The sequence below is a fragment of the Podarcis tiliguerta genome (assembly GCF_965153285.1).
Source record: "Podarcis tiliguerta genome assembly, chromosome: 1".
Taxonomy (NCBI): domain Eukaryota; kingdom Metazoa; phylum Chordata; class Lepidosauria; order Squamata; family Lacertidae; genus Podarcis; species Podarcis tiliguerta.
In genome coordinates this window covers 85,822,342-85,846,203 of record NC_139534.1, presented here as the reverse complement: position 1 = coordinate 85,846,203, position 23,862 = coordinate 85,822,342, and the positions used below count along the sequence as shown (strand labels likewise).

Here is a 23,862-nt window from a genome sequence, read left to right as displayed (position 1 = left end):
CATTGCCCTCCAGATGTTGCTGTACTAAAGCTCCCATCATACCTGACCATTGCCAATGCTGGCTGGAGCTGATGAGAACTGTAATCCAATAATATCTAAAAGGGACCACATTGGCTACCCTGGTCGACACTGACTGGCAACAGCTCTCCATGATTTCAGGAAGGTGCGTCCTGATGCCAGGATATCCTGGCATTCGTAAGCTAATTTTCACCCATTATGCAATTTTTACAAAAATCATTATTTCTATTCAGCCAAAGGAAACTGAGGTTCTTGATGAGTTGTAATTCAGAGGCTTTATGCTGAAGTTTTGGATTAAGTTTTTCAAGCAGTGCTTTCTTGAAAACTTTTAAGCAAATGAATGAAGAATGTGAACTAGCAAAGACTTAATTCTGGGTTACTCAGCATTCTTGAAGACAAAGGATTGCATCCATTTTTCTTCATATACACAGTAGAGCAGTTGAAAGTAATGTACATTTGCTAACTAACATAGGTCTATTAATTTAATTGATTTTGTAACTTAGTTGGATACTACTCTACCTTTCCCTTGCAAACACATGGGGTTCATAAAATTACTATAAAAGATTCTATTTTTATTCATAATAAATCAGGTGTAGAATATACAAAAGCATCAACAAGTATTTCGTAAACCAAATGGGTGCAGCCTTTTGTTTTCATAGATGTCCATTTCTGTTTGGTTTCTCTGTAGAATGCTTGGAAGAGCTGGGATGTCTTGTTGAATCATACGGCATGAATGTGTGCCAGCCAACTCCAGGCAAAGTCTTAAAGGAAATTGCCATTCATATTGGTGACAGGGACAACACTGTCAGAAATGCTGCACTCAACACCATTGTAACAGTTTACAATGTTCATGGAGACCAAGTGTTCAAGCAGATTGGAAATGTGAGTAAACCGAAATGGACAGGCAATATTTAAAATAATGAACGTTTAGTAGTGTGTCACTCAGGTGATTTCATGAATGGATAGTCAGGTTCCTCAGGTCAGTTGCGATTAATGTTGAATGCTCTGTTTGAGTGTCAAGAACAAATATACTACTTTTTTTAAAAAATGATGAATTCTGAACTCTAGAACAGTTATGAATTGTGAAGCAGGAGTAGGTGCTGTCTTCCTTGTAAGGAATGTGTATTTATAAACAGCAACATACAAAAGCAGTTTGGCTTCTCTGTTTGCTTTGAGCCTTGTAATTCAAAATACTTTAGGACTATTAGAGCAGGGAGGAGCTGAAGGTAATTGCATGAGTCAGAGGAGAAGGCACATACAAGCCACTCATCCTCATCTCACATATTCCATGATTCTTGTCTGCATTGAGAGGTGCACTGGGAGTAATAGGAGCACTCGGAATGCACCATAGGTAACTGCAACACAAAGAGAATAGGTTGGTTTCCAAAACTGACAAGGAATTTGGGGAAGCAATAGCCCCTTTGTTTTATTACATAGTTGTGCATATAGAAGAAGATAAAATTGCTCTCAGATCTTATTGAAAAGTAGCTTCACATGGTTGTCCTCTGAGGTGCCATTTGATAGAAGGGCTGGGGTGCACTTGCCTACAGGAAACTAGAGGAGGAAGTTCCCAGGGGAAATGACAGCCTTCAGTCTTTGGTTCCTTTTAGTCCATAACCACTCTTTTGATTCCTAATCAGGATTATATGGGAGGCAATGAAGCTTTGGCTTTTCCTTCCGTCATGAATACCTGATTTCTCTAATTCCATCAAATTCTTCATAAATAGATGTTGCTTTTTCAGTGGTTCAAACTACATAAATCTTCACTAAGAAAGTATTATTGGAATAATATTTTTTCCCCCAAAATTGCTGCTTCTCCAAATTCCTTTAGCCTGTTTCCCAAACTGGACCATGTTTCCTTCACAGTGCTGTAGAGGGTGGTGTTGTGTTGGTATTTTATTTACTTAAATGCCAGATTCTGCCTGTTCCTACTTGATGCTTGAAGGAATTTTGGTACACTTTATAACTAAACAGGCAGTCCATCAGTAGGCATAATTGCTGAGTACAAGAACTAGGCTAAGGGGTGGGGTTAGCTGTGTTGTAAGTCTAGTAGTACACAGGAACAGCAAAGGTTTTGAATCACTCTTAATGGCATTGGAGTCTGAACTAAGGAGCATACCTGTCATGGCACTGAAAAGTTGCTGCTCTTGTACAGCTTTCAGAGAAAGACATGAGCATGTTGGAGGAGCGAATAAAGCGGTCTGCTAAGAGGCCAAATGCCACTTCAGCAAAGCAGGTGGAAGAGAAACCACAGAGGGCTCAGAGTGCCAGTGCCAATGCTAACATGCTGAGGAAAGGGCCGGCTGAAGACATGTCGTCCAAGCTCAAGTATGTAAAGTGGGGAAATGCAATGTTTGCCTGACATTTCCACAGTCTGTGCAAAAAGCATACCTTGCTGTTGCCTTGTGTTTTTGTCTTTTGTTTTAATCATCAATGTCTGCATGTGTCGCAAACTGCAAAAAAAAAAATGCTGCAAATCAAAATGTTTGAACCTTACTTCATTTGTTTTGTCGTGTCTTGAATGCTTTCTAAATGGTATTGTGCCTTTTTTCACTGCTTCTCCATGGACAGAATTATGTATCGCACTTATAGGATGTAAGTACTGACCACTAAATCCTTGGTAGCAGGGCTCTTATAGCTTTGTCTTACCTTTCCCATGCCCTAATCCTAAACTTACTTGAGAATAAGTCCCATTGATTTCAATGCAACGATTCATATTAAGTGTGCTGTTTGGGAAGCCTGGCTTCAAGTTCCATCTTTGCTGTCAAAATCATTGAGTGGTGTCAGGCAGGTTGCTGTTTCTTGGCTATGTTTTTGGTTTTTTAAAATAATACTGATAATAGTGGCTTACCTCTCAGCTGTAAAAGAGCTAAACTTGGCAATTTTCAGGAATCTGACTAGTGTCAGCGGGGTACATTGTAAGACCAGATTGCTTTAACCCTTCCAGTCTTGAGTCACTGGTAGAAGATTTGAGATACCTGGAGCCTGATCAGCATCAAATGTAATGCAACAGCTATTATTTGGGAAGCTCATATAAGGAAATTAAGAAGTAAATCTAAGCTTAGAACCACTTCTAGAAATGAAACACTTCTTGTTCCTAATGCCATGTGCTTTTTTCTATTCCAAAATGCCCTTTTGTGTAGGCAGGCTCTAGCAAAATAGGCATAATGGGGAGTTGAATTTGGAGAGTGCAAAATTCATTCTAGGGCATTTTGTGCTTGCTGGGCTGCATTTACTGTAATGTCTTTCCCTTATATGGGAAGAGAGCCGAATAATGAACCTACCAGGATTGTTCAACTGTCACATTCAGTCTAGCATTGTGCAGTAGAGCATGTCTTTGCTGCTGCCCCTGCTGCAAGGCCTATAGGTGTTGAGGGGAAGCCAGCAGCACATTATCAAAACATTCTGGATTCCCAGCACCTACGGTAATTGCTGACGGGGCTGAATAGATTTCCTTAGCTATGTCGATATGGAAGATTAGGAACTAGTGATAGATGCCAGCATGGATTGTTGCATCAGCCATAATAATCGGGTCCACAAATGTTAGCTTGGCTTAATAGCCAACCATTACTTGTGATCACTATGAACTTTTCCCCAAATCCTGCAAAAGCCCAGAGAGAAAGAGAAACCTATTTTCTCTCTAGAGTCCTCTGTGAACCGCAAAAAACTTGGGGAAAGGATGGGTAATTGATTTGGCTGTGCCTCTTGCAAAATCCTATCAGGAAGGGAGAAAAGGCACTGTTCTCCAAGTTATATGCTGCTTATGGAGAACTTGAAAAGGTTTGTGTGTGCTGGGGGTGTGGGATGGAGGGGCAGTCACCACGGGTGACATGATGGGTAGGTTTGTGGAACCCTGATAATAAAAAAAAATGCTTTTCTTGGTTTCTGTAGCCAAGCCCGTAACATGAGTGGCCACTCGGAGACGACGCATGCAGTTCCACGGGAGTTTCAACTGGATCTAGATGAGATAGAAAATGATAATGGCAGAGTGCGATGTGAAATGCCAGCACTTGTCCAGCACAAACTGGATGATATATTTGAACCAGTTTTGATCCCTGAACCCAAGTGAGTGCAGATCAAGGGCTGCTAATGGGGCAACTCGGGGGGGGGAGTGTGTGTGTGTGTGTGTGTGTGTGTGTGTGTGGTTTAGGTATATCAATCTCCTATATGAAGCCAAGTTCCCTTATATAGAAGAAGCTTCAGGGAGAAGCTTTAAAATGTGGAAACTATGTGTCAAACCAGGAAGGCTTTCAAACTGCACTTTATATAGCTGCTTATTCTTTCAAATATCATCTCCCTTCCCCAAATATTTTTATTAGCCACATGTACAATGGCTAATAGCTTCATTCACATTTCATACTAAATTCTTACCAGAGGTGTGTTCAGAATGGTGTGCATTAAACATGGTATTGCTGTGCAGTTATGGAATTTACATGTTGCTACACTGGGCATCCTGAGAATGGCATCGTTCCCATTGAGGTCACAGGCCATATTTTTTCTTTCTCACAGGCTAATGCAAAGGTTGGAGGTTGGGTTGGGGTATGGAATCTTAAAGCTTATTATGGACAGTACTATCTCCTGTTCATATCCTTTGCCAAAGTGTTCAAATTCTTTGAAAGCCTGGAATTGAAAGCAGAATAATGATGGAAAGGGTCAACATTATATCTGCACAAAAGTTTTTGTGCTTTACTTTGCCAGTTATGCACAGCCATTGTTGTTATGTGACAATACTTTCTGGTACAGAGTACCGTCACCCCTCTTTTTGCTGCCTACAGCAACCTTTTTCTGCTGGCACCCACAAATTTTCTTTATCAAGATATGAGTACCGGCACCTTTCCTTAACCCCCCACTCTACACAGCCCTTTATAAGATAGATCCAAACATAACTTTGGGGACAACATACTGAGTGGGGTAGGGTTGTCCCCATTAAGGTGGCTTTTGTGTAATACTTCAGACATTAATCAACTTGCTCTATCCACTTTAAAGAAAATGGGGTGCTTTTAATCTGAACTGCCTGGAGATGACAAATTGCTTCTAATCTTTTAACCCAGGCGCCTAAGTGACTTACTGAATCTGCTGCCCTTTAAGCTGTAACACTATTTCTCCATCCAGGATCCGTGCCGTCTCTCCACACTTTGATGATATGCACAGTAACACAGCTTCCACCATCAACTTTGTCATCTCCCAGGTAGCCAGTGGTGATATCAATACTAGTATCCAAGCTCTAGCACAGGTGAGTGAAGGCCCCTCTGGTTGGCAGCTACATAACACTGATGGGGTCAGCAAGTAATATGCGAGAGTGATGAGTTGCACATTTGGTGGAGCTGAGTGTCGGTGACACAAGTGCCACTCAGAACCTCCCTGGTGACAAAGCCAAGTGCACAGGGGCCATCTGACTCGCTGTTCTCGACGAGAAAGAAAAGAGAGTGTTAGTGCAAAATGTCCTTTTCCATCTCCCAGGTGGATGTCTGATGCTTGCTTCAGCAGCACATATATTAAAAATCTCACTACCATAACTTAGGCTGGTTTAAGCTTGATGGGGCCTTGTTGCCTGTTGATGAGATACAGGCAAGATTGGGCAGGCTCATTGCTTGCCTTGCTATGTGTTGCAGCAATGGAGCAGATTTCATGCATGAAAATGAAACACCAGAAAATGTTATAGAATCATTGATAGGCTCTTAATTAAGCTTTAGGTAATTAAACTATGGTCTGCCTTACTTGGGTTATAAAAGTGGGTTTTCTTAGGACGTAAACAGTATGTCTGTTGGTATAGTAGATGACAGGAAACTATATGGAATAATTTCTAGAGTGATGGTCATGTTAGTTTATTGCAACAAAACCAGAGTTTTATGGCAGTTTGTATATTTGTTATACTAAATTATTAGCCTTTAAGGGGCCACAAGACTCTTCATTTTTCATGCTATTCATGGAAATGATACCATTATTAAAAACTTGCTGTACTGTTGGGTTTGTCTGCAGATTGATGAGGTTTTGCGACAAGAGGACAAAGCAGAAGCTATGTCAGGCCACATTGACCAGTTTCTAATAGCTACCTTCATGCAGCTGCGACTCATTTACAATACACACATGGCTGATGAGAAACTAGACAAGGATGAGATAGTCAAGTTGTACAGTTGCATCATTGGAAACATGATTTCGGTAAGGCTTTTGATCCGGGAAAACGTGGAGGAAGTTTCAGCCAGTAGAACCAATTAATAGTGTCTTTAGTTTAGTTTTTGTTGCGCTATACAATTGCCTCTTAAAGTACTGTAACACTTCTGTGCTGCAAACAATTTTGGTATTTAGGTAGTTTACAGCCTTGATCCACTCTGGAGGGACTCCTGTACCTGCAAGTTTCATCCTGCTTTGTGAAAAAGGAGAAAGTTGCAGCCATTAAAAAAAATTCTATTATAGAGCTGGGGACCTCTTTGGATATAACCGGAAAGACACAAGAGCAGTTCTGAAGCATATATGGTTTCTTACAGATACAGATTAAAAGCAAATCCTATACTGGTGCTAATCCCTAACTTTTATCAGTATTTTTTATCATTCTTGGCAATAAAAAGCTTCAGTGAGATGTAAGAAAATAGGTATTTACTTCCCTCAAATCAGTAAAAATGTAGGTTTTTCTCTTGTAACTTCTAGGTAGCAGCAAGAAATGGAGTTTTGGGCTGCTAATCTAGACTGTAGTGTTTTAGCCTGAATATATCCTGGTATCTAACACTTGAATTCCATTGGCAGTTGTTCCAGATTGAAAGCTTGGCCCGGGAGGCCTCGGCAGGAGTGCTGAAGGACTTGATGCATGGCCTCATTACCTTAATGCTGGACTCGAGAGTTGACGATCTAGAGGAAGACCAGCAGGTTATCAAATCAGTCAACCTCTTGGTGGTAAAAGTTCTGGAGAAATCTGATCAAACGAACATATTGAGGTAAATAGATTTTTGCTAAGGGCAAACATCTTAACAAATCCCCCATCACTGCAGCCTTTTACCACAACACTTAGCATGTGCTACAATTTGAACACCTGCTTGATGAGATATTATTGGTCTTCCTTGTTATAGTTTATTACTGCATTGTCAGATCTTTCTGCAGTTGCTGATCAAGTTACACTAAACCCGGGCAGTCATTTAACCTTGAGGTTTGTTCAAATCTCTGTGCTCTACGGGTACAAATCTGAGATCTGATCCAGTCTTATCTCTAAAAATGCTGAATGATCTCATTTCCTTTATCAGTATTTTGAATAACTTGAGCAGTCTGGACCTCTCTTTAAATCTATTTTAATTTTGATGCTCCAGCAAGTTTTGTTGTATTTATATTGGATTCTCTCCCCACTCCCTTTCACAGTTTTATGTTCTACTTTGTATTTTAGTTTTTTTACCTATTTATTGTAAGCCACCCAGAAAGCTTGAGCTTTTAGAACAGCATGCAAATGTAAATAAAAATAAAATTACATTAAATTATAAGATTATAATAATGAAAATGTTGATATTGTGCAAGAAATTGCATAGCACTGTGTTAAGAAGCTGAACTGGCCAATCAATTTGTGTTGTCCCATGTATTTCTGGAGATACTTGTGGAGTTTGTATAGTTAATGCTGCTGCATTTTTTTCATCCTAGTGCCCTGCTTGTTCTTCTCCAGGACTGTCTATTAACAACAGCAAGCTCTCCCAAGTTCTCAGAACTAGTAATGAAGGTGTGTATTGTTCTTGTTCTGTTTTTCATTTCAATTTCCTATTGCATAGTGATTGTGTATTAGCACAATCTCATTACACCTCTCATTAGACTCTCTCATTACACCTATTCATGGTCCTTCTACAAAAAAGTGTGGTTATTGGCTGTACTGGAAATGACTAGCATGACTGTAAACTTAATATTGCCCGATTTGCAAATCACATTAAACCTCAGTTTAAAACAAGCTATAATTTGATGTGAATGCAGAGCATGCTTGTTTGGCTGTTGAGAACTTCTTGCTTCTTTTCTGCACAGCTTTTGCTCTTGCCATGATTCTGGGGAACAAGCCAGAATCTGACTTGTTGTGGCCCCTGGGCTTGTGGCTTGTCTCTCTCCAGCCAAACAAGAGTACTAACCAAGGTTTGTTCTTTCCTTAATGCCTGTGATTTGTTTGGGAGAAAACAAACTCAGGCCCAGACATCACAACATGTCAGGTTTACCTAGACATGTGAATGCTCAAAAGCATGAAAGGGGACATCTTCATGGCCATTGTGCCCTCCCCCTACTCCCCAACCTTCCCTGCATTGTGTGGGAAGTCTGCAGGGGGCCTCCGCTTACAAGTGCAGGATGAGTCTACTCCTATTCAAGCAAATGCAAGTAGAAGCCCCCTGCAAACTTCCCCACACAATGCAGGGAAGGCTGGGGACTGAGTGGGAGGTTGCAACATTTACAAAGACATTGCAGACAGGACTTGGGGCATTCTTGTGTTTGGGCAAGCACCTGAACAAGCCCATTGTGAAGGAATAATCCATATGTTGTATCATTTTAAGCTCAAAGAACCAAGTTCAGAGATGCCATTCTTAGATTACTGTGAGGACTTGCTTTGTCTTAATGTTTATCAAAGAAACCATCTACCTTTCCACCCCCCTCCCCCACAGTGTTTATGGAGAATGGTAAGACTTCTCCCTGAAACTATCAACACTATCAATCTGGACCGAATCATGTTGGACATCCACATCTTTATGAAGGTCTTTCCAAAAGAAAAACTAAAGCAGTGCAAGAGTGAATTCCCAATACGGACGCTGAAGACTTTGATTCACACCTTGTGCAAACTGAAGGGACCCAAGGTGAGAGCAAACTGCTTCACCCCAAGGTGCTTATGATCTCTGGAATAACAAAAGGTTTTTTAATTAAAAGGTATCCCACTTCTTCCTAGCTTTTGGATCATCTAACAATGATAGATAACAAGAATGAGTCAGAGTTAGAGGCCCATCTGTGCAAAATGATGAAACACTCCTTGGACCAAACTGGAAGCAAGTCTGACAAAGGCACAGAAAAGGGAGCTTCTCGCACAGTACGTATTCCATATTTTTAAAAATTGTTAAACATGACACCCAGGTGTGAAGCTTGTTAGTTTACTGAGCCCACAACTGGAATCTTTTCTGAATTGTGTCGTGCTTTTACCTCGGACCATTCAGAAGACTGATTAAGCTCTTCAAGTATCTCTGTTCACTTTTAAAAGAAGGAGAATGCAGCATGATCTGCCTGTCTTGCCTTCCTCTTCCCCTTTCATGTGTAACCAACAGAAGAGAAAGCTGTGTGAAGAGGGGGTGGCTTGCTTCTTGGCATAAACTTTGTCTCCTCTAGAACAGTAACATTGAAATTCAAATCCATACAAACTTGGTGCAGCACAACTGCTAGCAAGTACTAATGTTAAATGTACATTTTTAATTTAACATTGTTGTATCTTGTGCCTCTTTAATTACAAGGTTAACATCTTATTCTTACTGGCGTGTGGTAATGCTAATGCCCATTGACCTCTTATTATCTCAGCTGGTTCCTTGAACAGCTGGGTGCTAGGACTCCCCCCTCCCCGCCCGCCACAAGGTTAAAAATGTCTATGTTCTGTCCAGAGGTTAATCTGAAACAGAGTGTGGAAACAGTGATTCTCAGCACCCCATATGTATGTATGCATGTATCATAGCTTGCAGAGCTTCAGAGCAGGATAGCCAAGAGGTGGAAGAGGGCACATCTGTTTCTTCGCCACAGTACATCTTTAATCCTGCTTGGGGTTGGATTCTCACACAAACCTACAACTGACCATAAACCTGTATCATTGTATGGTGGTTGATGCAAGTTCTTCCCAGTCCAGTAATCCTGTGCCTCCAGGTCACCTAGTGCATTCATGGTTGACCAGGTCTTGACTTATACTGCAAGACCTGGTACAGTTCTTGGCTATTGAGCACTATGTCATTGCATAGACTTACTACTTGTTGGTGTTGGAGATTCCTAATTGTGCAAAATGTATGGAATCTGCAGCTGACCACTCTTACTCTAATAGCAATAGCAACCAACACCTACTGGTTCAATCAGGACAACTTAGCTGCCCTTTATTATATTTATAGAAATGCTTCAACTGTCTAAACTGTCACCCCTCTATTTTGGTAATATGTCTCAATTTCTTTTTATAGGATGAAAAGACACCAAAGGCCAAAGTGAATGATATTTTAGCAGAGATATTTAAGAAAATTGGGTCTAAAGAAAACACTAAAGAGGTGAGGGCTTTATTACCATGGTGGAAGGTGAAAAATTAGGAACATTGGTACTTATAATGAATTCCCAAAGGGCTCATTTGGGAGTGTTGTCCATCGTGAAATAAAGTATATAGTGAATCGGCTTGAATTTGATGCATGAGTCTTAATGAAAACCAGCTATTGGTTGATTAGCAAAGAAGAGTGGATCCTAGATGCACTCTGCACTCCAGCAAGAGGTAATCTTCACGGTAAGCACCAGTCCTCCTTTGCCTGTTGGAGTGGGAGTCTTTCCAGATTGGGATATTTTTTAAAAAGCACTTTGATCACTGGATGATCTAAATCACTGTTCTCTCATGGCCAGAGCACTTTCTTTTTTTTCAAATAATTTTTATTAAGTTTCATATTACCAAATTAAGCATATCAAACCAATTAGTCCAAATTATAACAATACATATATAATCCAATTATTTGCCAAATTTTTGTGGGGGGTACCCATGCTTCTCGATTGGCAGGAGTCCAATCCTCAACTGTTTTCTGCTGCCTTCATGTTAAGAATGATATTTTCAGTCTGCTCAATCCTTGTCATTACACATTTTCCTTTTCCTTCACCTCCGAATTACTCCGCAAGTGGGTCGAAAAAAAACACCAGTCTTATTTGTATTTCTGCGTGGACTTTATACTGCTCTCTCATAAATCCCAATAATCCAGGCATTTCCGCTTGAGCAAGCACTCGCCATCTTGTCGTTCAGATGAAATACAGTCTAAAGCTTGCTCTTTAGCTTTTCCGACCTGTTGCATTGTAAATTAGCCTTTTTCCAGGAGGGCTGCCCCTTCCAGTTCGCAATCTCATCGAAAGAAATAAATCTTCGGCTCGCCCTCCCCCAAGACCAAAACCTCCTGCAACACAGGTCTCGTATCCAGTCTCCATTTTAACTGCGTCGCAGAGAGAGCCCTTCTTTCCAAATCCTTTACAGGAAATTTATATCATTCCCACACAGTTCATATTCAGTCCCATTTGCCAATTAGTTGCTGTGACGGATCCTCTCAGAGGGAGGGTTATTAGTAATCACATAGAGGAAAAAAAGATAAAAAGTCATTCCCCCCCCCCCTTTAAGTTCCGTTGCACTGCAATCCACATACCAGCTTGTCTGTAGTGCTTTGATTAATCTTCCGTCTCAGTCTTCTTCATTTCGGTGATAAAATTGTTAGCAGATAAAAACCTCCTGCCTCTCTTGAAGCATGTGCGTTATCTTTCACCAAATTTTTCCTTTTAAGTAACGCAACTAGTTTCGCTCCTGAAAGTAGCTTCGGAGGAGTTCCGAGATCCGCCGAGGGTTTACACCCAGTGCCTCACCCCCTCCTTCTTCTGAACTCGGGGGTGATTTACGGCAACCGCAGGTGATAACTGCATCTCTCCCCCCTGGAAAGATGTTAGGGAGACTGATTTACTCCCCATAATCAGCCTCTAATTACCTTGTGCGGGCTGGATAGATGTTAATATCCGCCATCTTTCAAGGCGCCCCTAGCGGCCCCCTGGCCAAAGCACTTTCTGTAGCACTCCAGTGCTACTATACACACTGATTGGAACATTTTAATGAGAGGACAGCTGTTGGAAAGTGCTATGATGCATAGTGGCACAGGGTTACAATGTGCCTTGCATGCCAGTGTGATGTATGCTGGCTGATTCACCTGGCTAAGGTAAAGGTAGATATGATTGTTTCCTCATCTGTATGGGTTAAAGGAGTCAAAATGCTCTGTTGCTGAAAAGCAAATGTACGTTGTGTGAATGTCATTCTGTGGACTAATTCTAATTACAGTGGTATCTCTGATTAAAAACTTAATTTGTTCTGGAGGTCCATTCTTAACCTGAAACTGTTCTTAACCTGAGGTACCATTTTAGCTAATGGGGCCTCCTGCTGCTGCCGCACGATTTCTGTTCTCATCCTGAGGTAAAGTTCTTAACCCGAGGTACTATTTCTGGGTTAGCGGAGTCTGTAACCTGAAGCATTTGTAACCCAAACCGTTTGTAACCCGAGGTACCACTGTATTGTTAACAGTGCTCTGGATGGTGGTAGATGTTAGGAGTGTATACCAACCACAAGTTTAGGTTCAGACCCTGATATGGCACTTTGGAAAACAGCCTGCCTCAGTCTGAGGTGCTGAGTCAGTCCAAAACCATTTCACATTTCCTCGTCCCCGTTAATTAATGGGAAGTAATACACACACACACACACACACACACACACACCATTTCACAGACATGGATAAAATTTGCTGGCGTATGAGCCCCTCTAAAGCAAATAAATCGTGCCAAATTAAAAGCAGTTTGGCCCTGGGCCTTTTGTAGTGGACACCTTCAAACTCTGTTGTGTTTACCAGTTTTTCAGCACACTCAACTTTAACCCTAAAGCTGGTGATGATTTTGTAAACATGTAACTTTTGAATGACTGAAGCTCTTCTTTCTGCAGGGTCTGGCAGAGCTTTATGAATATAAAAAGAAGTATTCTGATGCAGACATTGAGCCCTTCCTAAAAAACTCCTCACAGTTCTTCCAGAGCTATGTGGAACGAGGTCTCCGACTGATTGAAATGGAAAGGGAGGGCAAAGGGCGCATTCCCTCTACAGGTAACTCCCAGAGCACTGTGACAGCATGGACTAGAGGGAGCCAATGGCTGTAATTGACTGTAGGGGGCTTCAGAAATAATTCACCTGTTCTTTTGTAACTGGAGGTATGAAATATAGGCATGAAATTAAAACATCATAGGGCAATTGCACAATAGTCTCTCACCAAGCATATTTCTCTTGGCCTCAGGAGGTAATTGCAATTGACTTTCCCCCCTAAGAGCTGGTTCCTGGGCTGTGTAGAAGCAAAGAAAATTGTATCTCCTGATCCACAAGCTTCAGATCAGCAAGTCCCACCATCCCATGTTACAATGCAAGAGGGGAAAGCAGCAGCACGAGTCATGGGTCACTTGCGCATTGCCTTTCCTCATTGCTTTGTAACATACGTAAAGGCTTGTTCTCAGCCTTCCTATCCACGAAAACATTAGTAAAAGCAAGTAGTCTGCAAAGTCACAGCTGCTGTGAATCAACAATGTCACTCCCACTGCAGAAGTAGGCATATTAAAAGACCTCTGAACCAATAAGGACACATCCTGGCATCCGAACTACACTGGGGCCACTGCAGCTTGGCTCATTTTCCTTCACCTCTTAAAAATCATCAGAAACCTCAGACTGCTACATAGGAAGAACCCACATCTTGGTTCTTTCCCATAGCCAGTGTTGCTCCTGTTTCAGGAAAGGCAGTGCTGGCAGGAGGAGGAGCCATGCGGTGGACTCATGGTCCAAGGCTTCTGAGGTTATCCCCGGAGCACAGAAAGTGCAGCAGCTCCTACACCACATGGACCCTGAGAAACATCACAATCCTCAGTTGGTGTCTGCTTGGACTCATTTTTTGTGTTTGTGTTTGTTTTTTGTTTTTGTTTTTTCCATATTCCAGGGGTTTCTCCACAGATGGAGGTATCGTGTATCCCTACTCCCACCAATACAGTCCCTTCATCTATAGGAAATGCCAATGGGGAAGAGGTGGGGCCTTCCGTCTACTTGGAAAGGCTAAAAATCCTCAGGCAACGATGTGGCCTTGACAATGCAAAGGTATTCTCTCGATTTACGTATGCGGCAGTGTCTGTGTTTCAGCATCCTCTCTCTTTCTCTAGTCCTTGGTGAATCCTTGTCTCTCATGGCATGTTTGCTCTTGGGGCAGAAGGCTTGGCACATCTTTGCTTGCAGACTACTTGCTTTCGCTAGACTCCTTGGGGCAGTCAGGTGGGACAGGAAGCTACTTCAGGCGCTGCACAGAACTGAGGAAAGACAAAGCACGAGTGATATCACTTGAGCTGCTGTTTTCCCTGTAACATAGGAGGGGCTTGCTGATCTTGCCTGTCATGAAACCATTGAGCCTCTTGGGTGATCAATTCAGAGGTTCATTGATCTCTCAACCAATGATACACATTTTTCTTTGTATGTAGTGCATAAACTGTCTGATAGGAGAAGGCCTAATGTATTTTTGCCTCCAAAGCTCTAAACATCAGGCTTTTGCACTACTGCTTATTGTTCTATGAGTGTGTGTAGGCTTGGCGTACTATCGTATCAGCATAGATGGGCAAGCGTGTGTATAGACTGCACTTGAAAAGAAAAGCTGTGACAACTAATAAAATTATAAAGAAACATACTGTTTATAAGGGGCAGAGATGCTAGAACATTAATGCCTGATAAATCACTGGAGAAACTGACCCAGAACCACATCTAGATAAACTTTGGAACAGTGTTCAGTGGTTCCTTAGATGTGTGAACCATCTAGAAGCTCCAGTTGAGCACTTTCTAATGAGAGTGGGGGAAATGGAAGCTAACAAGTTGTGACCTGATTTCTCACACTGCCTTTGAATTGTTAAGATGTTTTTGGTTCAGTCACAAAGGTATTGTTAGACGATTGTTTCTACAGACTGGCTCCCTCTCAGAATGGAATAGCATCAAAGCTTCAGCTTTGTGTCTGATGTGGACTCAAACAAATGCCATGTGTTAATTTATTATGCATCAAGCGTGCTTGAGCAAATTCCTTTCTAGCTGACAGGTGCTGTATGTGGTGAAAACGCAATTGGTGGAGGAGCAAGCCAAGATGCTGGATCGTTCACTTTAGCAATCCGATAATCAGGATTGCACTATAAGCACAGGTGTATGAACCCACTCATTATTCTAAACTCGTAAAAGGATCGGCACACCGCCTTTTTTTTTGAATGGTTTCCAAATAGCAAGCAGAACAGAAAATGCTCTGGTATTGATAATTTTTGCTTTGGAACAAGTGTTTTGAGCATTGTTTCTGTCCACAGCAGGAAGACAGAGCACCCCTGACCTCCCAGCTGTCCAAGCCATCAGTCCCTACAGTTGCATCCTCCACAGATATGCTCCACAGTAAGCTTTCACAGCTCCGTGAGTCACGGGAACAATACCAGCACATCGATCTGGACTCCAATCAGACCCACTCTTCTGGCATTGGAACCACCACTTCCTCTTCTGCAGCATCCAATATTGATGACTTGAAAAAAAGACTGGAGAGAATAAAAAGCAGCCGCAAGTGAAATTGCATCAGACAGCGTGGCTGTTGAAGAGCTGTCCATCTTTAGTTTACTAAACTAGAAGTCTTCATAGTTAAGTGGCCTCATGTAGGCCTTCTGTATACAAACTGGTTTATGTGTATAATACAGCAGATCTTGGAGGAGGATCCAAGTCATTGTGGCACAAGTCTTTGTACATACTTTGCTTCTCTGTGAGCATTTATTGACCGTAGAAGACTGTCTGTATTAGTTTTAGTGTACAGAGCTGTAAACAACCATTCTCTTCAATCCAGTTTCTCATAACTTTATTTGTAAAGTTGTCTTCTCTTTCTTAGCTCTTAACTCTTAGAAGCTCTTCAGTGGTTTTCCTTTTATTTTTAACAACTTCTTCTCCATATAATCCTTGAACAGTTTCTGTACGGACGCATGGCATGAATTAACTAAGTGTCTTTTTGTAAATAAAGTTTGCATTAACTCTCTCTGGGAGCAGCAGTGGCTGTTGGTGAGAAATGTCCATCCATGTTCTTAGTTACAAGTGACTCAGCCTTTCTAGTTGTCGGTGAGCTGCTGTCTAAACCTTCACAGCAGATTAACTTTCATGGAGAAGCTGAGACGCTAACATTGCAAGCATGCTTCAGGTTGAAGAAATCTTTGATTTCTATTGAGAGCACTGTTAGTCTTACCATGGCTTCCAGAATAGCGTGGGGCAGAGGCAGAACATTTCACCCCCTAAAAAACCACTTTCCAAGCCCTTCTCTGTGTTTTAATCTAGTTAGCCTACAAGTGCTAGAATGCTCAGGTTCCTTTTAAGGATTTAGTTTCATCCATTTTGAGAACTGTTTTTTTTAAAATGGTGGATGATCAGTATCCTACACTGAAGACATGTTGGCCTTTCCTCATATGTCAGTTGCTATACATGCTGGAGCCCAGAATATTTGCTCTTAAATATATTTTTAGCTCTGCTGTCAGCCTGAAAGTTTTGTAGTAAATGTATGATCAGTGATTGCTGCTAGTGGTTGAGAACATAGTCTTGGGGACACTGTTTCCAAAATACATGTGTTCTCAGAAGGTGAATTATACTGTGGCAGTTGACGGTCACGTGGATGTGGTTGTGGGGAATTGTTCTGGAGGACTTGCTGCTTTTATGTATGGGTTATGCATTTGTGTGCCTCTTACAATCTGAGCTATAGCACACAGTTGTTGGAGTAATTTCTAGGTTAATCCTCCCTCCTCTGCCCCTGCCTTGGATATTTTGACATAAGTGGCATTGCACCGGCTTTAACACGCTCCCAGAAATACCAGCTCTTCCTGTGGTCGACAGAGATTTTAATTTCATTTGCATTTCTTCGTGCTTGTTAGACGTTGATTAAATAGCATTTACTATACACCATAGTTTAGTGTTGCATCAAATCAAATTGGTTGTCTTTATAAACTTTGTTGGTCATTGTGTACACATTATGATGTGTATGCTGATTTGGAAGCAATGCCCATAAGAGGGTGCATCCCAGTGTGTGCATTATTTGCCTTCTGGGAGCACTCTGCACACTTCCCATTTTTAACTTGCAGTTTTTTTCAGTGGATGCCACTTCATATTGAATCAGCTGCCTTAGGTAGGGCTATGAAAGATTGAATCAGCACCTGTCAGCCACATCATTCTATAGCACTTTGGTGTGCCTTGCAGTGGTGCAAAATGCATACAGTTTGTGGGGCTCTGAGTTGCTGCTTGTGCACATCTAGTGATAGCCTCCTCTTGTAGCTGATGCCCTGTTCCTTACTCTTATGTTGGAGCTCACACTGGTATAGTAAGTGCAAGGAACGGAGAGGTAATGGTCATTAGAAATACAATTTGCAGGGGGTGTGTATGTGTGTCATTAGTGAGATTTGGAAATGCAATGAAGTCTCTGGCAAACTTTGTTTTCTCTAAAAAGATGCTCTCCCCACCACTAGGTGTGGCTTTAGTTTTGATACATTCTCCCCTTACAGTGCTGGTTTCAGAAATGCCCTATTTAAGCCACGTTTAGCTTAACCTAGAGCCAATGGAAATGTTTCTACAGTATGTTTGAATAAATGTTACATTTTACTACTAAAATTCTCTGTACTCCCTTAGTCTTGGTGACCTACCTATGATAGGTATTCAAGGAGAACGAGCTCCTTTGCCTACCTGTGTCTGAAAGGACAATGCCTGATCAGCATTAGTATAAATAACAGGTTTTTTTATGAATATAAACTATCTTAAGGCGTATGCACCATATTCTAATAGCACATCCGAAGCACATTCTTTCCTTCAAAGAATTCTGGGCAGTGTAGTTTATCGCTGCCCAATTTACAATTCTCAGCAACCCATAACAAATAGGGCCCAAAATTCTTTGAGGCAGGAAATTAAAGATATAGTATGTAGGCAACCTTTGTCAGTATTCATGGAATTTGACTAGTTTTCTCCATTGTGTCTTTTTATGATGCCTCACTTAGAAATGGTTCCTGCTGTAGAAAAGGCTCAATTTAACAGCCGTGGCAATGGTGGGGTACATTTCTTTGCTTGCAGACACTACTGTTTTTTGTTTAATGGGATTGAATAAAACTGCATGCCACAGCAACCACACCAAAGAACACACAAGCTGCCCTTTGGTTTACTCCCATGAATATCATAGAGTGGTGCTTGTAGTTTCACTCTGAACTTTGAACTATATTTTTTGTATTGAAATTGCTGGAAGAAAACATACTTCAATCAAAATGTATCTGCTTTCTGCCCAGAGCCCCAAAACCGGTGAACTATAGGCAACTTCTTTTACTTTCTCCTTTTTGAAGGCAAAAACGGAGGCTAAGTGTACTCCTACCTTTGTTACTCTAAGATAAATAAGGCCACATAACTTACAGCTTCTTATGCTAAGGTTGTAACCCTAGCCACACTTGAGGATTTCCCATTGTATATTGTGAGGCTTGATTCTAAAAGATCCTGCACAGCTATTTAACTTGCTCATTCAACCAGATACAGTACATTCACCTTAGTCACAGTTTTGCTTTGCTAACTTTACATGTAGTACCTGTACTGCTAAGTTCACTTTTTAGCAATTGACAACAAAGGAGATTGAGTACTTGGTCCAGAACCTTTATTGAGGTTTGTGCCAAAATACGTTTCCTTCCTTAGGCTTTTAGTTACCTGTCATGTTTGACCAGTATACATACATCTCTAAATCATTGTGCAGGTGCTGAGCTTAAGTTCTTTAATGCCCATGTTTCTCAGTAACCTTTTGCAACCATTTCTTCAGGCGGAAGACGTGGGTGTAGAATCCATATTTGCCATCACGATCACAGCCTTCTCCCCATGAGACGATACCTGTCTGATACCACCGATTATCTGTTGGGTTCTGGAGAGAGGAGAGTGCAAGAGCACCAAGGAAGAGTCAGCATACTGGGGAAAAGCATATAGGTCAGATAAAGAGGGCAAGCAGCAGCAACAGGACTATATTTCAGGACTTTCAGAGCCCATAGAAGGTCCAGATCCAGGTATTTCTTACAGTGGAGCTTTATGAGTATCTCTTTTCTAAAAGGAAATCTCACCCTTAATTGCAAAGATGTGGGATGAGGGGCTTGTTACCCAACAATGCATGTGAAGATTGACTTATCAATACAAATCGGATCCACAAGCTTGTTTCTATGTCAGATGGAAAGTCCACGGAGGGTAGCATTCACTCAGGGCTGTAACAAGTGACCTGCTGACAGTGGGAGGGACTGAAGCCCATAGTGGGTAGGGCCAACCAGTCTCCACCCTGACCAGCAGACTGCCAAATAACAAAGAGGTTTCTCTTGCCAGAGGCTGAAGTGATTGCTTTGCTTACTAGGCTCCCTGCATCCTTGCTGAAACGTGAGCACTGTTCCTCTCTCATTGATCCAGTATTTTAAGCTCGGGGCCCACCAAAGAAGTCATGACATATGTCACCCTTTTGCTGCCACTTGAGATTGATGTATTACGTCACTTGGAGCATTACACATACCTTCATGACAAAAGGGCCTCCACTGTCACCTTCGCAGGCGTCTCCTCTTTGAGAGTCCTCAGGACTGTACCCTAAACAAGAAAAAGGCATTTGGGGTTGACTATAGTGGATTCAATCTCCTGTTTTCCTTTTGCTGCTTTTCACCATCTGACACTTAATCTTTTAGAAATCAGTGCCTGTGTACTGCCTTCTCAAGCAACCAAACCAGAAATCTTTTTCCAGAAAGTGGGGATCAGCCCTTAGTTAACTAAAACTTGGATTATCTCCATAAATTTCCCTGTTGCTTTCACTATTCTTCCATTTATTGTCTTTCAGTATGAATTGGGATCAGACTGTGTGTGAATTGTGTGAATTGGGATCAGACTGCCCACACGAATACATTATTTCCTCTCCCCACTCCAGGCTGGGAGTTCCTGGCCTGTTGCAATTTTGCTCAGGGCCTGGTGCTAGCTTGACCAAGTTTCTCACCTGACTGGTGGTGCCTTTCTTAGCATTAAATTAGAGGACATCATGTAGGCTTATGGCTTTTCCTATTTTGTGCAGCAGCTTCACTCGGGGAACAGTTCTAGCCAGACCAAAGGGAAATATCCCTCCCTTAGACACAGCTGGAGGCCTCTGAGGTATTGCCCAGTTTGTGAGGGGAGGCCACTTGTCAAGATTCTCCAGTCTGGGAGTCCAGATTGTCACCAGCCAAGGGGATTGGGGGTAGGAGTATTTATATGGCGAAGGACAGTTCCAGCTGTCTTACAGTGGTAATCGTATCTCATCCCAGTTCAGATTGGCTCATACTCTTCTTCCCTTGAAACATGTGGCTTGGCTCACTTCCAGTTGAAATCTTTAGCTTTTCTTTCAGTATTCCCAACCACACAGATACATAACCTCACCAGTTTCTCCCTCAGCTGAAAGAACTTATCAGATGCTAAAGAAAACCTACCTGCACAGAACATGTTGTCTGTGACTCTAATCTTGGTGGATGCCTTGCAAGTTTCCCGTGGCACAATAGGGAGGTTCACCTGCTGTAGTATGCCAGGCAGAGGTGACCTGCCAGAGGTCCATGTCTCTTGTAGGTTTCCCCAACCAGTCACACGCCCTTTGTATCCCGTTAGCATCAGGCTACACAACAAAAAACAACACAAACCCCAGTAGCTTAAAACCATTTTGGTTGAAATTTATAGGCAAAACATCTTTCCTTTTGTTATATATATGTAATGGTTTGTCTTAATCCTAATTACGCTGCTCCAAACAAAAAACTGGTGTCTCCTGTGTACGCTGAAGTCTTCAGCAGAGACCAGGGTGCTACAGGAAGGAAGGCACCCATGGTGAAGTCCTCTGTAGGTATCTAGAGCACGTAGGGAAGGAAGCAAGGCTAGACTCCAGCAATACAATGGTAAGTTACATCAAACAGCACGTTTCCATTTTGCTCTTTGCAAAATCCCGAGTTTTCCAGACTGGCTGTGCTCTCATTGTTTTTCTGCAACCATGGGAATAGAAACATTCCTTAAACACACACTGTCTGTCTCACGTGTGCATGACCCCTGGCCTACAAGGTGCAATGGCTGTGGATGTACAAACCACGCATACTTTACTCTGCATTCAGCCTCTTTTGCACACAGCTGCCACATGTGCATTCTATTAGGCAAGAAGAACAAACACCATCCCTACCAGTAAAACCATCATTTGTCTTAAGGTTCAGATCTTCCACCCCAGGTCTGCACACGGGGCTCCTTTTGCAATCAGTACTTTGGACTAGGCACTCACGGTTAAGATCCGTCTAAACTTAGGCTCCCTATTCATTTGTACTCTTTGCTCATCTCTACTTTTTAATTCAGCACAAATAGCTGGGATGTGTGTGTCCAGCCAGCTTCCTAAAATCCTTCTACGAGGATATCAAGTGTTCTACCTGTTCTCTTTAGGCAACCCACCTTTTGTTGCAGGCAACTCCCTTCAGGAAACAGAACCCTTAAAGCAGGGGTGGGGAAAGCTTTTCAGTTTGAGGGCCACATACCCTCATAAACCGCCTTCTGTGGGCCACATACCAATGACTGGTGGGACCAGAGGCCAAAGTAGATGAAGCAATTGAGTTGTAACCTTAACTTAAATTGGAAGTAAGCCAAAGTGGGATGAGTGGAACTTATTTAAGCTCTCAATATTATGTAGGTTAGCTGCACCCTACCCTTTCCTAACAGTTATATTGCATGCTGTTTTCTAATAAAGAACCTATTGAAGCTACTGCTCCTACTGGGAAAATGTGAACGGTTGTGTCCTATATATAAGAGCTCCAGCTTTATTTGTCTGCCTTATTCAGTTCATGGCAACCAGGGCCTGTCCAAGAAATTTTGCTGCCTGAGGCAAATAACCAAATGGTGTCCCAAGTACAAAACCTGAGTGGACTAGTCTTTGGATCTTACTTCAGCAATGGCAACAGGACAGGGTCCTCTACCATGTCTGAGGACAGCAGGCTAGCTCAGAAGATGCAGGGCAGCTTGCGTGGGACACAAACATCTTGCTGCTGCTCCCTACCACCCAGCTTCCACTGCCTCAGTCTGCCTAATAGCAGGACCAGGCCTGGTGGCAACTTGCATCCTGCTAGTGAAGACTACCCACCTTCAGTGGAAGGCAGAAAGGGATTCATTAGTCAATCCCAAGGTTGCCTTTTCCCAATGTTGCTGCCATTCCAGATTTTATCAGTGGTAAGACTGGGAAGATGCATGTTTGAGGACACTCACAATCTACTTAGGTGATGACACAATGTCTGGATGGGCCAACTGTCCCCCTCACCAAAGGTTTACAAACCACTGACTTAACTTGACAGGTTCCCTATCATTTTGAATGGGGCTGCTCCCATTACAACCATCACATTCTGTTTCCTTACCTTTGAACAAGCTCTTTAGTGGGTAAACAGACTGGATGTATATAGTTGCTGAACTCAACGGGCTTCTTCAGTAGTAACAGTGCAATGTCCCGGTCTAGATTCTCCTTCCAATTGTACTTGGGGTGAATGATGACTTTCTCTATCAACATAATTTTCTCCATGGTCCTCTCATAGCTGAAACATTTCCCAAAAAAAGAGAGAGAAGCAATTGACATATTTAAATACTATCATCAAGATGCCTTCAACTTGACTACAGTTTACAATAAGCCCAAGCCAAGTAGATGGTGAAATAGGACTTCTGGAGGCTCCTTAATTGTGGCAAGGGGGGAAAAAATACAGGTTGTATGTTCAGGTAATGTGTCTCCATGGGAACTAATTGCTAGGGAATTACTTTTTGATATAGGAACACTCTGGGATGTACTGGATAGGCATGAAAGATCATAGAAGTGGGGGCATAAGCATAACCCCCTCCTCTAAGTAAGAATGATGTAATCTAGGTCTGTTTTTTTTTCTGGGCAAGGGAACGAAGGAGACTACAGTTTTCAGTCAGAAAGAGCTGACTTTATGGGCTATTCAAGTTCAAAGAAATTGCCTTCATTAGAGTTGCCTCTCTCTGGAGGTCAGGCAATCAAACTGGCTTTCTGTTAGTGTGTTTACCCTAAATCTATGCTCAACCTGTATATTTGTCAATAAACTTTAAAAATGCCATAACCTTCCAGAGACCTCCATACAAAGGAAACCAAAGCTGGGTAAATGCTAAGCCCCTGGGACTTCTGACCATTTGGCATAGTGGGGCAAGCCTCAGAATGATATTTAAAATGTGCATGCTTTGAATTTAGTGTGTGGATGCATGACACCTTGGATCCTGGAAGATTTCCCTTGACACCAAGAAGCATGGTTAGTGTTCTGCATGCCCAGAGTCAATTCTGACTAAACGTCAGGAAAAACTTTCTGGTGGCAAGAGCTGTTTGGCAGTGGAACAGACTCCCACAAGAGGTGGTGGACTGTCTTTCCTTGGAGGTTCTTAAGCAGAGGTTGGATGGCCATCTCCTCATGGATGCTGAGATTCCTGCATTGCAGAGGGTTGAACTAGATGACCCTCAAGGTCCCTTCCAACTCTACAATTCTAGGATTTTTGTCTGTGTCCCCAAATGGTTTCCCTTTTCCCATATAGAAAAGAGGCATTTATATAGAGCCCTTATGGCCTATGGTCAGCATGTAATTTGAAAGATTTATAATTTCCTTTCCAATCTCTTACACCTTCCGGTCGTGTTTGCCAATCCGTACAATGATGTCGTCTTTAGTGAAATTCTTATCCCAAGGTGGGTAGAAGATGCAATGGGCAGCAGTTAGGATCCAGCGATTACTGATGAGACTGGCTCCACATAGCAGCTCCTGGGGGCTCTTCCTGAAGAGCATCACTTGCCTAGAACAAAATAGGCAGGGAAAGAGAGGCAAGGCTCAGTGTCTTAGCTAAAATAGCACATGACCAGAGCACAGGCTGCAGAGAACAAAACAGACTAGCATCTTTCTACTGACAGGCCATTGTTGTGCTTCAAAGGAAGAATGAGGCAGAAACACAAATTGCAAAAGTCTCTTCCTGGAGTTGCTAGTGCCATTTACGGAGTTCCGAAAGGTCACCCGTCCATGCAAAAGAGTAGACA

At 42.2% G+C, this 23,862-nt stretch overlaps 2 protein-coding genes across 13 annotated transcripts in view; one reads left to right on the top strand and one right to left on the bottom strand.

Annotated features, from left to right (window-relative positions):
* CKAP5 (cytoskeleton associated protein 5) overlaps window positions 1-17,423 on the top strand; it is a 58,529-nt gene extending 41,106 nt beyond the window's left edge. For 5 of the 12 annotated variants that reach the window (XM_083455259.1, XM_083455266.1, XM_083455264.1 and 2 more), the window contains 13 exons: window positions 707-900; window positions 2,174-2,346; window positions 3,910-4,083; window positions 5,131-5,251; window positions 5,998-6,177; window positions 6,760-6,947; window positions 7,636-7,711; window positions 8,628-8,816; window positions 8,906-9,043; window positions 10,161-10,244; window positions 12,692-12,848; window positions 13,723-13,877; window positions 15,110-17,423. In XM_083455259.1, the coding sequence (XP_083311385.1) occupies window positions 707-900; window positions 2,174-2,346; window positions 3,910-4,083; window positions 5,131-5,251; window positions 5,998-6,177; window positions 6,760-6,947; window positions 7,636-7,711; window positions 8,628-8,816; window positions 8,906-9,043; window positions 10,161-10,244; window positions 12,692-12,848; window positions 13,723-13,877; window positions 15,110-15,358 (2,078 nt within the window). In that variant the 3' untranslated portion in view covers window positions 15,359-17,423. The remainder of the gene's footprint in view (window positions 1-706; window positions 901-2,173; window positions 2,347-3,909; window positions 4,084-5,130; window positions 5,252-5,997; window positions 6,178-6,759; window positions 6,948-7,635; window positions 7,712-8,627; window positions 8,817-8,905; window positions 9,044-10,160; window positions 10,245-12,691; window positions 12,849-13,722; window positions 13,878-15,109) is intronic. The other 7 variants (XM_083455270.1, XM_083455261.1, XM_083455262.1 and 4 more) reach the window with 2 other exon arrangements.
* A 1,001-nt stretch (window positions 17,424-18,424) lies between these two features.
* The window catches only part of LOC310658007 (uncharacterized protein), a 32,776-nt gene continuing 27,338 nt past the window's right edge, over window positions 18,425-23,862 (bottom strand). The window contains exons 16-20 of the mRNA XM_083399433.1: window positions 23,457-23,624; window positions 22,199-22,372; window positions 20,261-20,439; window positions 19,327-19,397; window positions 18,425-18,699 (exon numbers count right to left, since the gene is read on the bottom strand). Coding sequence (XP_083255559.1) covers window positions 18,556-18,699; window positions 19,327-19,397; window positions 20,261-20,439; window positions 22,199-22,372; window positions 23,457-23,624 — 736 coding nt within the window. The 3' untranslated portion in view covers window positions 18,425-18,555. The remainder of the gene's footprint in view (window positions 18,700-19,326; window positions 19,398-20,260; window positions 20,440-22,198; window positions 22,373-23,456; window positions 23,625-23,862) is intronic.